Source organism: Heterocephalus glaber, unplaced genomic scaffold (genome assembly GCF_053883595.1).
Source record: "Heterocephalus glaber isolate CG9 unplaced genomic scaffold, H.glaber_assembly_v1.0 deba00000331, whole genome shotgun sequence".
NCBI lineage: Eukaryota > Metazoa > Chordata > Mammalia > Rodentia > Bathyergidae > Heterocephalus > Heterocephalus glaber.
The window spans coordinates 35,064,995-35,080,616 of NW_028258142.1; the positions used below are offsets into that span (position 1 = coordinate 35,064,995).

Genomic DNA, 15,622 nt, shown 5'->3' on the forward strand with positions numbered 1-15,622 from the left:
TTAAGGCTTGAAATACTTCACTCCAAGCTCCCCTTGACTTGAGGGTTTGTGTTGAGAAGTCTGCTGTGATTCTGATGGGATTTCCTTTATAGATGATTCATTTCTTTTCTCTAACAGCTTTTAATATTCTGTTCTTGTGTTGAATTTCTGGAATCTTGACTATTATATGCCTTGGATTTTTTTTTATCATGGCTTATTGGAGTTCTGTATCCCTCACTTATCTGTATGTCAAATTCTTTTTCCCTGTTTGGAACGTTTTCTGCCATTACTTCTGTGAACGTGTTTTTTTGTGTGTCATTTGTGCTATCTTCCTGCTTTTTAATTGACTCCAATCAATCTTATATTACTCTGCTTTGCATCACCTAGCAGCTGCTGGATTGATTTCTCATGGTCTCTTGCTATTTTTAAGAAATCTTTCTTTTCATGATCACTAACCATGATCCTGTCTTTTATATCTGATATTCTGTCCTCACATTGGCTCATTCTGCTGCATATACTTTCAATGGCATTTTTAATCTCCTGGGCATCTGTTTGAATCTGTTTCATGGATTCCATTTCTTTCCTTTGCTAGGTGTTCATAGTTTCCATCATTTTCCTGACCTCCTCTATTTTTTTATCTGTATCTGCTCTAGAGTCACTAAATATGTCTTTCATTCTGGTCACCATCTCTGTAATTATCTGAGAAATTATTTCTGCTTTGATTTTTTTTCTACACCCTTGTTCATCTGCTTTGTTACTTCCTCTGTTACCTTTTCAGAGTGTCCAGGTGGGTGGCTTTTAGATTTTTCCACCTCATTCCCCCCTGGGTTTGCCTTTGGTGAGTTAAAAAGTCTGGAGGTATGCCTTATTTAAGTGTGTTCTCATTTTCTATTTTCTTTTTAAGTTTAATTCCTGAGTTGATCTTTGTAAATTGCTTATGGCGAGTAGCTTTATTGCCAGTATTCCAAACCCTTAGGAAATGACTACTTCTCAGAGGTGTCTTCCAGATGTAGCTGGTTTTTAGGTTTTGAGTTTGTTGCAAGATCCTACCTCTTCAGTTTATGAGGGATGAGAAGTTTCTGCCTACTTGGCCAAGCTGCTGGTTCTTTGGCACTGACCTAAAGACCCGTAGGCAATCACAGTCTTGGCATACCAGGAAGAACAACTGATTAGAACAATTATGTCACCTTAGCTAATGTAGTACAATCAGCAATAACAATAGCATCAAACACAGCCTAGAAAATGACAAACTGTGGTAACTATTAACCACCTTTAACCATATGAACTAGATTTGTGGTTATGTAAGAAAATCTAAAGTGAACCAGAAAATGGTATGGAATAAGTAAGCCCTTAAAATGGTGATTTTACTATTAGGGGAAAAGATTTAAAAGGGGTTAGGCAAGAAAATCCAGAAATAAAAGAAGAGGAAGAAATTAGAAGCAAGGCTGGAGGACAAAGGAAGATTATACAAATTTTGCAAACTGGTGAAGAAGCTAGGAAGGAAAGAGAAAGGAAGAAATAAAAACAAAAACAGAAGGCAGGGGATGTAGCTCAGTGGCGCCATGCCTGCCTGGCAAGCACAAGGTCCTGGAAGTATCTTATTGTCATGGAAGCATCTTATTTCTCCATCAATTTTGATAGTTTTGTGGGGTACATCCTAGTACCAAACAACAACAACAACAACAAAAACAAGAACAGAGCAGAACAACAACAGAAAAACTAGAAATCATGTTCAAACAATCAAGAAGAAACAAAACAAAACAAGAACAAAAATGAGAAAATAGGGAAAAAGAAAAAAGAAGTCCAGTTCAAGGTGTGTCTCTGCTGTCATTGGTAGACAACATGGGCAGACACAGTCCAGAGCCAAATTCATTAATCCCAGCAAACCAGCTGTAGCTTTACAGCGGGGTAGTGGATAATCTCAGCCAGCCTGTACCTTTAGTTCCACTGAAGTTCAGGCTGGTTTCTGGCTATAAGGCTTAAACCAGATTTGTTGAGACTGCAACAGTTCATGTGCCTCCTGCTTGCTTGAATTCTTCTCTCTGACCTCCTGCTGACATGAACTTGGCACCTTAACCAAGATACCAGGAGCCACTAGATAGAGTCAACCTGTAGCTATTCTGAGTTCTGAGCTCATTTGGCCTCTCTCCAAGATGACTATCAACCAATCAGTCTCTTCTGGGTGACATCTGAAGCTGAATAACTCACCAGCCACTGCAGTCTGGTGCATCCTGTGTTCCATTCCATTCGCATTTCTCTGCGGAGGCCTCTGGGGTCACCAGTGGTTACCATGTGTCTGAAATGCCATTCCCACACAGTGTTACAGTCTCCATGAGGTCATGCTGGTGGTACATAAGAGCCATACAACAAACCCATAGCTAGGAACCGGGACCTTAACCTGGATCTCTTCTCTGCCAGAAACTTCCAGGTCACCAAGGGCAAGTAGCTTCCTAATAATGACTGTCATTTCCTTTTCTGATAAATGGGCTTAGTGATACTGGCCCAGCTTACTTTTCAAGATGTTCTGGCTGGTTAGCTGTAATCCCAGCACTCTGGAAGGCTGAGGCAGGAGGATTACAAATTCAAGCCCAGCCAAGCCAATTCAGCAACTTAGTGAGACCCCATTTCAAAATTAAAAAATAGAAAGAGTTGGGGATGTAGCTCAGTGAGAAGACCCTGAGTTCAATCCCCAGTAATATACATACACACAGGCACGTGCACAGGGACACATGCACATGCATATGCCCACATACAGAGTTTTGAAAATCTAAGCATTTAAACTTGAAAAAGATAAAGTGCTACTAAACCATAGTCTTGAAACAAACTGTGAACATCCCTGGCTTCCCCTTATGGTTCTGGAAAGGTCATTCTGTTCATTGATTTGACATTTCTGGTCCAGCCCAACAATTTAAAAATTATTGTAGCTTTGTAATCTAGTTTAATATCTGTCAGTATTTTTCTTCTTTCATTATTGTTTAAAAATTTTACCTATTCTTACTTTTGTCAAATCAAATCTGGCTGGAAGTTTGATTGCTCTGCCATTAAATATATGTGTGGAGAATTGCATATTTAGAATATTAAGTGCCACCCCCAGGTACATTTTCCCTCTTATCCAACTGTTCCTTTATGACTCTCAGTAGTGCTTTACAAATTTCTGCACACAGAATGAAATCTTCTTCTTTCTTTTGTCCCTTTCTTTCCCTCCTTCCTTCCTGCCTCTGCCTTCCTTTGCTCTCTCCCACCTTCTACTCTCCCTTCTGCATCTCTTCCTCTTCCTTCCCATTCTTTCCTGCAAGGGTCACTAGTTTATACTTTTCTAATAAGAAGCCCTCTTCAATTAAAGACTCTGTGATGAGCTGGCTTCAACAGCCTTCACCTTAAGAATAAGTCAGAGCACAGCCCACTTTGGAAGACAGATATGAAATTATAGATGTTCCAAAGAAACAGAATCACAGTAGTGAGTCTCTCTCTCAGAGAGACACTGCCTTTCCTGACAGTACCCAAGGCCTCTCCAGGCTCTCCCAGCCTTTAGAGCTCAGGAAAATTATAGACACGTACATCCTCCAACTTCCCTGGACCAAGTCACCAGCCTGCATGCACCTTGCACATCCTTGACCCCTCCCTGCCTTTCACAGCCCACCCCAAACCCGTTGCAGAGCATGTTGGCTCTTGCCTCAGGAGAACATGAACTAGACCCCATCTCCAACCTCAACCCTCCTTCAAAATCCTCCTGAATGCTCCCTCTGCTTCCATCAGACTTTCCTGTTGTCTACAGCAGCACAATGACCAGGATCATGTCACATCTCTGGTCAAACTCCTGAAGAGGCTCCCAGTAACCCCCCGAGAAGAGCCAGTGCCCTTCCAGTGGCCTCCCTGGCCTGTGGGGTCAGCCCCACATCCCCACCTATCTCTCCTTCCTGGTCCCTGCCCTTTCACCTTCATTATCTCCTGCTGTTCCTTGAACCCAGCAAACATGGTCCCACCACCAGGCCTTTGCATTTGCTGTCCCCTCTCCCTGGCACTCTTTTCTCCAGGGGCTCACTTTTGTGCTTTTTCAGATGGATCTCTGCCCAGATGTCATCTTCTCAGTGAGGCTTAGCATGCTGTCACCTACTTTTCTCTCTATCACTTTTCATCTGACCTACAGTAAACTGGTTCATTGAGTCCTTCCTCACCTCCCTACAATTGAATGTATAAGCAATGACTTCCTCTCTATTGTCACTGCTGTGTGCTCCTCAGGACCTAGAAGAGAACCTGGCAGAGTGGATGCAGACCCAAAGTGTTTGAATTCCAGGTGCTTGTCCTTGGCATTGTCAGCATCACCAGCTCATTTTTACTTGATATTGTCCCTCCTTTAACTTATACACAAAAATGAGAAATTGTATATGAAACTGTTTACATTTTATCACTCTCAGCTTTGTAATCTCATTCAACTCTCACTTGCAAATGAGATTTTTTTTTAATGGTCCCAAGCTTTGGTTTGACATCTTATTGAAAGCTTTTGCTCTCTCAGGTCCTTGCTCTTTCCTTCTCTGCCCTTGTTAAGCAACATGGTGCAAATCTGGCCCAGAAGACCTGCACACATCTCTTTTTCTTAGTTCCTTAAATCTCCTCCCTCCTCCCTCCTTGGGCCCAGAGACCTGTTTGAGGGGACTTATTCTCATGGGAGGGTGGGACAGGAAAGGATCAGTGGGCCCAGTCTCCTCCTGCCCTCCAAGACTGCTGGTTGGCCCTGGGGAAAGGAGGCTAAACATCCAGCACCCAGCTCTGGCCCAGCTGTGGGTCTGTCTAGGGAGAATATTCAAGATGAGATCTGCTGGCTTGGGCTGCAGCTGTGAGTGTGCTATGGGCCTTCGATGACCTGCTGCAGATGTCTAGGGGATTATGAGGCTCAGGCCCCATGGAAGCCAGGCTCGGCTTCTCTGTATACATTCATACACGGAGCATGCGAGAGGCCATTCTGTCTTTCTGACTTTGTTCTCTCTCTCCCTGGGTAACCTGCTGGGCTCTTTCTTTGTGTGTCCCTCTTCCTCTGTCCTTGTTCTTACTGACTTCCTACTGTCATTGTCTCTGCCTTTGCCCTAATCCACCCCTTCCTTTCTCTCCTGTTAAGGGTTTATGATTTAGAACTATAGCCTATTATTTCTAAGTTATTGTATTGGACTGAATAAAATGTTAACTTTCCCATTCATATATTTAAAGACTGAGAAGTGGAACAGTATGCATTTTAACATTTTATATAAAATGTTAAACTAGCTAAACACTAGTTTAATTGCCATTTAACTTATATCACTCCAGTTTGAGATCCTTCTATCCTTCAAGTCATTGTCTATCAGCATAAAATTACCCCCTCCCTACCACCCAAGCTCAAGAACTGACTCTGCTCCTCTGACATGGTGACATTTGGAGGTGCTGAGGCCCATAGGAGAACATGGGCCCCAGGCAGAGACAAGGCTCTTGGAATCCAAGCCCCCCCCCCCATACTTGGAATAGTCCCTGAATAGACCTTATACATCAGGGCAAATGGAGGAGAAAGGCACAAACAGGGTGCAGTGGCCCCATCTTAGAGATGGGGCTTTGGTGCTGTGAGCTGTTTTGGAGCTCAGGGAATAGAAGGAAACTGCCCAGCCCACAACCTTCAGAGAGCCCAGGCAAGGCTGAGAGGAAAGAAAGGAAAGGAAAATAATGACAGTAGCATTAGCATATTCTTACTGAGTACCTGCCTTTATCCATACAAGTATGTCCCAAAACTAAGTAGGACATACACGAAAATATGATTCATTGCCTATCTAAAACCCAGAGATAACTGGTGGTTCTGTCATGCCAAGGGCTAAATCTGGTAATCCTGGCATAGAGAGGTAAAGGGCTTTGTTCAAGGTCACACAACAATTAATTGAAGAGCCAGGATTTAGACCAAGACAGCCTGACTGCAGGGTGAATTCTTAGTTGCCCCCTCTACTGAATCTCTTGTCTTGGTCTCATCTTCCTTTTGTCCAGACCCTCCATCACACTGGCCATGCCTCTCCATGGAGATGTCAAACTGGACCTCCCTTCCCTAGATGGCCCAACTGTCCCTGAATCAGCTCCTTAGCCATGTTCTTTGTGCCTCTCAAAACCACAATTGGTTCACTCCATCAAAATCCATTAACTCAGCACACATCTCTGGGGCACCTGCTACATACAACTCTCTGCTAAAAGTAGCTGTGGCTAATAGATTGGTTCCAGAAAGTGTGGGAACAACTCCTATAACTTCCTCTCCTTCTAGCTTCCACCCAAAATGACCCTGACTAAGGGTCTACTATGCTTAGTCATGTACACAGCCACCTCCAATGAGATATTTGGAGACAATGTCCCTGTGTTTTTCTCTACCCCAGGAAAGCAACTCATTGGGTAATTCCTAGGCTGGGTAAGATGGAAGGATGATACTATGGAGGGCAGAAAAGGGAGCATTTGGGCTCCATGAAGTGCCCTTCATTTCTGTCCTGTGACTGTTCCTGCATAAGACCTTTCCAAAACTCTCCTTCTCTAACTCACAGGTATTACTTCCCATGCCAACGCTGGCTGGCAGTGGAAGAAGATGACGGCCAGCTGTCCAGGGAGCTGTTGCCAGTGGACGAGTCCTATATATTTCCCAGCAAGAATGAAGAGGGTGGGGGACATGGTGGCAATAATCCCCTTGACAACCTGGCCCTGGAGCAAAAAGGTGTCTGAAACTAGAGCATATTTCTTTCCCCAGAAGCCCTCTCCTCCACTCTAGGTCTCTGTTTCCCTTTTTTCTCTCTGGACTCTTGGCACCTCCTCTTACAGTCTCTCTCCTCCATGGCAAGAATATAGAATTCAGGGTGGGAGCATGTTCCCATGTGTCTAGAACAAGGCTTGGTACAAAGGAGGTGGCTTAGGGTGGAGCTATGGCAGCAAGTTCTGAACATCTTTTGTCATTCCCTCCAGACACACTCTAGGCTCCTGATGCAAGAGTCCTGTGATGCTTAAGCTCCTTCTCTGATAGTTGCACCCTTAAAACTCCTCCTAGCCTAAAGGAGTCCAACCAGGACTTCTGACTGTGAGCTTCTGACTCTCCCAGTCACCCCACTTACTCCCTCACTGTTTTATCACCTCTACTGATTGAGAGCTTCCTATGTGAGCCAGGGTCAAAGGACATCATCTCCACTCTCTGAAAGTTTCCAGATTAAAGGCAACTGTAGAATAATCTATAATGCCAGTAAAGTGATCCATGCAAATAGTCAATGTGAACACAAAAATGTACTTATTACTGACCACAGGGATCCCAGGTGTAGAAAGAGCAGAGGAAGAGCTGGAGAGATAGAGCCAGAGTGGGTGAACAGAGGAAGCCCTTCCAGAAGATGTACCCTCCTCCTTCCTCCCTTCATGGGATCCTGGAGCAATCTACAGCTCCCTTCTCCATCTCCTCCTGGCAGATAAATCGACCACATTCTCAGTGACCATAAAGACTGGGAACAAGAAGAATGCAGGCACAGATGCCAACGTCTTCATCACGCTCTTTGGCATGCAAGATGACAATGGTAAGAAAGTGATGCAGGGTCAAGGTTTATCTATTTTCCTCCTAGAGGGACAGGCACATTGCGCCGAAATGTCCAAAGACACTTTGATCAAGCTTCCATCTCCTGGAAGACTGCAGACACTTACTCCCACCAGAGAAAGGCAGTTTCTTTTGTTCTGAAAGATCCCCTCACCTCTGTGCCCACTTTCTCCTCCTGTCCTGATGAAAGAGGTAGTCCTGGCCCTAACTTCATTCCCATAATAACCTGGAAAAGGATGGCTTCTCAAATCACCAGTGACATTCAGCTCATAGACCCCATGATCCTCCAGGAGGAGGTGCTTGGGAAATCTTAGGATTATTCTTGAGCCTCTGCATAGGAACTCAGAGAAGGAGGCATTTAGTGATGGGGTCACATCTACTGATGTCCCATCCAGGCATTTTGTCTGAGTGTAAAGAGGAATCTGTCCTTCAAGTAGACAGCACACATTAGTTCAAAACCCTGCAGGTCCAGAGCCCTGCATAACTGAAGAATGACCTAGCAATCCCTGACCTGGATTGGTTATACTCTAATACTATGGTGTGCTAGTAGAGAGCATAGCTTCAGAGCTTGACTGATTCATATTTCCACTCCACCATTGCTGTGTAACCTTGGGCAAGTTGCTTAACCTTTCTGTGCTTTAGTTTTCCTCATTTATAAAGTAGATATAAAACTCTTATGTGCCTCATAGATTTAGCGCTTTAATGAAATTGAACATGTAAAATAAGATATTTGGTCAAAGAGTACTCAATAAACATTAATCATTATTATGTATAGTTTATATAAAGTGAATGCTATATAATGAAATAATTAGGTCATAACTTATAAATAGAACTGGATTATGATAGTTTCTGAACCACAGTCAGATGAGATCGAGTGTGTTTAGGGTAATATGGCCATAGACCCTGAACCATAGTCAAAGGAATTGATAAGCCTTAACAACTGTGTTTATTTGTCTCTGGCTTTCTATGTGTTGGACACATTCTCAAGCATTCAACCATCATCTTCTTAAGTTTTCTCAACAACCCTACAATGAAGGCACCGAAACCACCTCTTTTTCACATTTGAGGAAGCCAGATCTCAGAGATATTAAGTAACTGGCCCAAGTCCATGCAGGTAGTAAGAGGCAGAGTCAGGTAGTGGACCAAAGTCTGTCTTGTCTCTCTGTACTCTTAAGCCAGTCTTCAATGGGCTGTAAATGTCAGGAGACTCTCTACATGAGGTGGCACTAAAGCTGGAAGTGGGAGGGGTAAGGAGACAGTGCTCACAGGGGCAGGAAGCAATGGTGGCGATTCTGAAGCCACGTCAAATTTCAGACTGACACACAGCAGCTCCAGGATGGATTCCATATGTGAAACGGCTGGTGGAGGCACTTGAAGCATCTCTCCCTTTGGCATCCTGATAAGAATGTCCTGAGAATTCCAACATGTCCCATCCCCACAGGGCCCTGTTTGCTCAGTGAACATGAGGAGTGAGGGTTGCTTTGACACCTGCTCCCTTCCCTGGTGAAGAACTGTGAGGGGCATGGATGGAGAGCACATGCTCACTTAGAGCCTCACCACCACCTCCTGGGTGATCTTGAATAAGGCCTCCCTTTAGGTATGAACAGAAAATAAAAATGCACACCTGGAAGGGTTATTGTAAAGCTCAATAAAAGGACACACACACACACACACACACACACACACACATACGCACGCACAAGCCCAATGTGCAGAGGTGCTCAGTGGGTGATAATTGAGTAGTCTGAATTTGATTTGAAAAGGGATAAGTTAGACCAGGTTAGAAAGGCCTTAGGGCCAACCAGTGACATTGATATCATCTGGTTGACAGGAATAACCCTCATGAAGTCCTCCAAGACAAACAGTGACAAGTTTGAGAGGGACAGCATTGAAATCTTCACAGTGGAGACGGTGGACCTGGGGGACCTGTGGAAAGTCAGGATCGGCCATGACAACACAGGTCTACTTCCCTCCCCTCTTTTGTTGGCTATAACTGTAAGGACCATGGACAGATCTCTGGGGCCTCTGGGAAAGAAGTTTGGGATCGGATGCCATCTGCCTTCCCTAATAACATAATTTCTCAATCCCTCTTGCCTGACTGTACACAAAGATTCTGCTCTAATTGGGCTGAGTACTGGTGATTTTAAAAGCCAGTAATCTTAATGTGCAGCCAGATCTGAAAATCCCTCATCTGATTCAATGGCTCTCTAACTTGACTGTGCATCAGAATCACCTGAGGGTGGATGGGATACCAAAACAGATTTCTGGGACCCACCCCTAGAGACTTTGATGCAGTGGGTCTGGGGGGCGGGGGCGGGTGCCTAAGAATATGCATATCTCCCAATTCCCTGGGTCATACAGAGGCCACTGATCTAGCGATCCCACTTTGAGAACCACTGAACAAGCCAGCCCTTCATGGAATCCACCCTCACTGCAGCCAGACAGAAGATGGACCCGCATCTGTCCTCTCTGAGTAAAGTAGGATTCTTTTTGGGGTTTTTTTTTTTGTTTTTTTTCTAATTCTTTTATTGGTACATTTTAGGTATACAACACAATTACATTTCTCATTGGGAACTTGTACCTTTACATGATACATCTTGGTTCTTATTTTTTCCCCATTCCTAGCCCTCCCTTCACCCCCTCCACCCTTCCCTATTTACAAAGACTTTATTTCCATTTTTTCCATTTCTCATCATTTTTCCTTTCCCTTCTTTCCTTTCCCCTGCACCTCCCACTACCCCTACCCCTTTGGACCTTTTCTTCCTATTTTACATTATCGATTATTCATTCTAATCATTGGTACATTTTAGGTATACAATATAATGACATTCAACATTGGAAATTTGCACCTTTACATAGTCTCTCTTGGTTCTTATTTTTCACCCTTGCCCAGCCCTCCCTTCAACCCCTCCATTCCTCCCTATTTACAAAGATTTTGTTCCTATTTTTCCATTTTCTCATATTAATCCCATTCCCTTCTATCCTTTCCCCTAGCCCTCCCACTTCCTTCCCCTTTGCCCCTTTTCTTCCTATTTCACATTACCTATTATACATTGTGGATGCACACTGAGGCGATACTCTTAAGTGAAATAAATAGGACACACATGTATAAATACCAAATAGTTTCTCTAGTGTGAGAAACTGAAAGTGTAAATAAGGAGTAGGATTCTTTTTCTTGGTCCTAAAACCATCTCTTCTAAGCCTAAGGAAGAAACCTTTGTCCTAGAACCCAGGACTGTCAGGACTGCAGGGAAAGTTTCTGTGTCTGGCTTCCATTTTTTTCTTTAAGTGCTTAAGTGCTACTTTTGCAGGGAGGATCCTCCCACCCTATTCATTTACCACCTTCATCCACCAATAACAGCCAAGAAATGTGTGTCATCCTTGTTATTGGATGAAACAATAAAGTCTTTGTGGACACCAGCTGTCTTTGGTGTCCTGTTTGGAGTCCTCGCACCCTGGACAGCATCCTCATTTCCCTCCCCTCAGACTCCCTATCCCCTCCTTCAATCCCTCTCAGTGTTCCTTCATTGTTGCTGATTTCACTGGCAGAGCTTGGACTGCAATACAGCTTCAGCTGTGTGCACATTTCAACAGGAATCCTCTTGGTAATGCTGTCAGCAAAAGGGTGACACATGAATGGTGGTCATTAGCCATCAAGTAGGAGTCCTTGAGGTCACCCACAAGAAACCATCTCTGAACAAGTCTTTGATGGGCTCTGTGTCTCCTCTCTCTCCAGGCAAAGCCCCAGGCTGGTTTGTAGACTGGGTAGAGGTGGATGCCCCATCTCTTGGAAAGTGCATGACATTTCCCTGTGGCCGCTGGCTGGCCAAGAATGAAGATGATGGGGCCATCGTCAGGGACCTCTTCCACGCGGAGCTTCAGACAAGGCGGTACACACCATGTAGGAACCTCGCGTGACAAGCCCGGTCCTCCTCCAGAATTTTATCAGCTGCCACCCCAGTTCCTTATTCGAGTTAACTCTAGGCAGGGCTCACTTTGGAGATGTGGCTCTCATTTCTTCACCAAATTTCCTGAGCTTGGGGTGGCAGGTGGGGAAGGGAGCTGTGGGCATAGCCCTAAAGCCAGGGCAAGAAAATATAGGATTTATTCCAAACTCCACCCCAAACTATCTAGTGACAGTGTGTAGAGAGCCCTACCTCTCTAGGCTTCACCTTCCTCATTTGCAAGAGAGATAATAATGCAGTGTGTTGCAACATCAAAAAAGAACGATCTCTCCAGGCATGATGGTGCACACTTGTAATCCTAGCACTCTGGGAGGCTGAGGCAGGAGGACTAAAAGTTCAAGTCCAGCCTGGGCAACTTAGTCTCAACCCTGTCTCAAAATTTAAAAAAGGGCTTTAAAAAGGGCTAAGGATGTATCCCAGTGTGAAAGTCTTGGATTCAATCTCCAGTACAGGATAAAAAGAAAAATATCTAGCTGAGGAATTATGATCAACTGCATCCTTATGATCAACCAATCCTTATTCCAGGCATTAACCTGTCAAAGAAATCCCATTCAAATTTTCTGCTGATGGTTGAGTGGAGAACTCAAAAAGATGGTAACTGTAATTGCTTTTACTGTATAAAGGAAAGGAGGAAGGTGAATAATTTGGTGAAGTGTGGACACTTGTCCTTCACTGTTGTCATTCAAGTATATGTATTAAATATTTACAAATAGATAAATTCATTTTAGGAAATGTGAATCAAACTTAAATCAGCCAAAGTGTAAAAATCTGTCTGAATTTGCTGAAATCTGAACCCAGAAAATATAATTTTTTCTAGCTAAATTATGAACAATATTAAAGGATTTCCCCTGATTAACTCATACTCAAACAGCATAAATCAGTGATGCATTTCCCCCTAAAGCAATTAAAGTGGACATGAACAGGTCATCAAAATATTTTCTGAGGGGCTGGGGATTTAGCTCATTGGTTTCACCCCCTGCTGCGCAAGCACAGGGACCCGAGTTTGATCCCTGGTACCAAAAACAAAAACACACAAAAAAATATTTTCTGGTCCAAACCCTGAAATAAAGTGACAGTTCCCTAGGTGAAGCTCCTGGCCCAGCATGTCACAAAGCAGACCTTGAACACATCTCCTGCCCCCAGGAGCCACCTGCAGCTCAGGATGGACTCTGGATGGACAAGTGCACACAGGCTGGTGGCAGGATTGGGTAGGATACTAGAAGGCAGAAATAAGTACCTGTCTCCCTTTGTGCCCTACAACAGGCCTTACTCTGTACCTCACCAAAAGTTTAAATTTGTATGGCCTGACTTTGAATCTGCAGTCAACCCTCAATATCCCTGGGGAGTGGTTCCCATACCCCCACGGATACAAAATCTGCAGGTGCTCAAGTTCCTTGTATGAAACAGTATAACAAAAGCTACACACATTTTCCTATATGCTTTAAATCATCTCTAGGTGGCTTATAATGCCTAATACAATGTGCATGCTATGTAAATAGTTGCTATACTGTTTAGGGAATGATAACAAAAAGTCTGTACATGATTAATTGGACATAATTTTTTGAATATTTTTGACACATGGTTGGTTGAGTCCATGAAGATAGAGGGCTAACTGTGTTCAGTTCTAGCCTGATATTAAAGCTAACTTTTTGGCCCTTGTCTTAGACTCTCATCTGCCAAAAACAGAAAGGAAGGAAAGAGGAAGAGAAGGAGGGAGGGAAGGAAGGAAAGAAATTGTTCAGGAAAGACTTGACTTTCAGACTGAAGATCTGAGATGTCACCTAAACATGTAGCTCTCTCAAGAGAGCAGAGAGGAGGGAGGTGGGAGCAGAGAGGTTATGCTGCTCAGAACCTAATTCTGGAGAAAGTCTCAAGGGGCTCAAAGCCAGGGATGGCAGGAAACAGTGCCCAGCTGTCCCAGAAGACTAGAAACCATCTGAAGCTAGATGTGGCTGCTGGTCAAGGCTGCCTAATAACATGGAACCAGGAAGATCAGACCAGGAGGAGCTGCAGGTACACAGGAGATAGCCATGTATCAGGAAGGGGGCACCTGGTCTGAACATGTAGGCCCAGGAGGAGGTGGGGCACTGCAGAGAGCTCTGAATGTCACAACTGTGCGGTGTCAGATCTGGTAGGGACCTTCAGCTTCCACATACAGTCTGAAAGCCATATAAGGTGAAGGAGGTGTTTCAGAGCAGCTGGTTGAGGGGAAGGGAAAGCCTGAGAGGGAAACTCACACCCTATGCCACCCAGAGCAGCTCCTAGACTTTAAAAAATTGGGTTTTTTCTGAACATTTCTGACAAATGTATTTGTAAGAATCCTTCAGTTAAGCAAACTGGAACCATGATGAAGTTAAGCCTCTTTGGCTTACAGGTAAAAGCCCAAGGACACACAGCTACCAATAGGAAATGCAGAACTAGAAACCAGGAGCCAACTCCTGGCCCAGGGCTGCAGCAATGAGGGCACAAGGGTGGGCTGTTTATACTCAGAAATACCCAGGGCTTGTGTTGCCACTGGTGTCAGGAAAGCCCAGGTCCTATTTCCAGCTTGTCCCTCAGGCCTCTCAGCCTCAACCCGGGGAGAAACCTATTAGGCCTTGGAGGGAGGACTATCATGCTGCAGTGACAGTGCCTCTGTTATTGCTTGAGGGCATGGCAGGGCTGAGACTTCTATTTCTCAGCTACCCATAAGTGGGGGCCCTTTCAGGCCACTGTGGGACTGTGGTCACCCCCATGGTCTGCCCCTTCCTGTGGCTTGTGGGTGGACAACAGCACTTTCTTCCAATTTCCCCTAGAGGTGGACTAACAGGTTCTGTTTCAAGCTTACATTGCACAAAATGATCTTAGGCAAGTTACTTCTCTCTGTGCCTTGGTTTTCTCATATAATAAAATGTATATAAGAATGTCTACTTGGAGAGCCGAGGAGGTGAGCCTGTCCGGCCACTGTACCACCACCCCAGAGTGCTGAGAGGGTGAGCCTCTTGGGCTGCCATTCCACTGCCCCAGAGTGCCGAGGAGGTGAGCCATGCAGGTGCCAGCATACCCACCCACCCACCTACACACACACACCCACCCACACACACACACACTCACACTGCCCCCAGCTGTGCTAAGCCATTACCTGGATCTACACCACAGAGTTGAAGGGGTCATAAAGAACACTGTTCTGAGCTTGAGAAGATAGAGTAGAAGTGAACAACAGAAAGAGGGCCTCTCTGAGGCCTGCTGATGAAAATTAAAGCCCACTGGAAAAGTGAAGAAAATCTCTGCAATAAAGGTACATCAGACCACCTTAATTGAGGGAGCAGCAGTGTGGACCAGAGCAGTGTGGCAAGAAGATCCCAGCCAGGGCTCCACCCCAACCCCAGAGGCTGGGGCACACCTGCCCAAGTCAAGGGCCCACCAGGAAAAGAGCTGCACAGGCACACAAGCAACAGCCAGAGGTTCACCCCAATACCATCAGTAAGTGCACAAGACTCTAGCGAGAAGCTTGCTCACACAACAGGAACTGGGGTGCACAGTCCCCAGCCAAAGGCCATCCCAGACAACAGCTACATAGGGGCTGTAGCCAGTGGCACACCTTGATATCATCCCAAGAGTGCACAGGCCCCAGCCAGAGGCCCACTAGACAACAAGTCAGCTCAGGGATCCAGAAGGGCACCTTTCTGAACCCAAGAATTAGTGTACTGGTCGAGCTGGAGAGAAAAGGTAGCTCTGTGGCTTCCTGAGAATTGAAGACCACTGGGTGAGCAAAAAGTTGACTCAGCAAAGATACAGCAGGCTGCATCTGTTGAAATGAGAAGACTCGTAAATAAGTCTCAAAGCCAGCCTTCCAGATCACCTAAGGCAACCCCAAAGGCAATGAGATGGAACAATCTGATACTCAATCACCTGGACTCCCTGAACTGGCAACAAAAGAGGATCTGGAAAAAATGAAATCAGAAATAATTTCTCAGATAACAGCAGAGATTGTACCCATAGTGCAAGACATGATTCATAAATCTAGAGAGGACACAGATGAAAAAATAGAGGAGCTGAGGAACATGATGGAATCCCAACAGAGGAAACAAATGGAATCCATAAAACAGATGCAAACAGATTTCCAGGAGATTAAAAACTC

At 44.8% G+C, this 15,622-nt stretch overlaps 1 protein-coding gene across 1 annotated transcript in view; it reads left to right on the top strand.

Annotated features, from left to right (window-relative positions):
- The window catches only part of Loxhd1 (lipoxygenase homology PLAT domains 1), a 179,955-nt gene that overhangs the window by 106,697 nt on the left and 57,636 nt on the right, over window positions 1–15,622 (top strand). Inside the window, exons 22-25 of the mRNA XM_087189273.1 lie at window positions 6,516–6,682; window positions 7,416–7,520; window positions 9,369–9,497; window positions 11,274–11,438. Coding sequence (XP_087045399.1) covers window positions 6,516–6,682; window positions 7,416–7,520; window positions 9,369–9,497; window positions 11,274–11,438 — 566 coding nt within the window. The remainder of the gene's footprint in view (window positions 1–6,515; window positions 6,683–7,415; window positions 7,521–9,368; window positions 9,498–11,273; window positions 11,439–15,622) is intronic.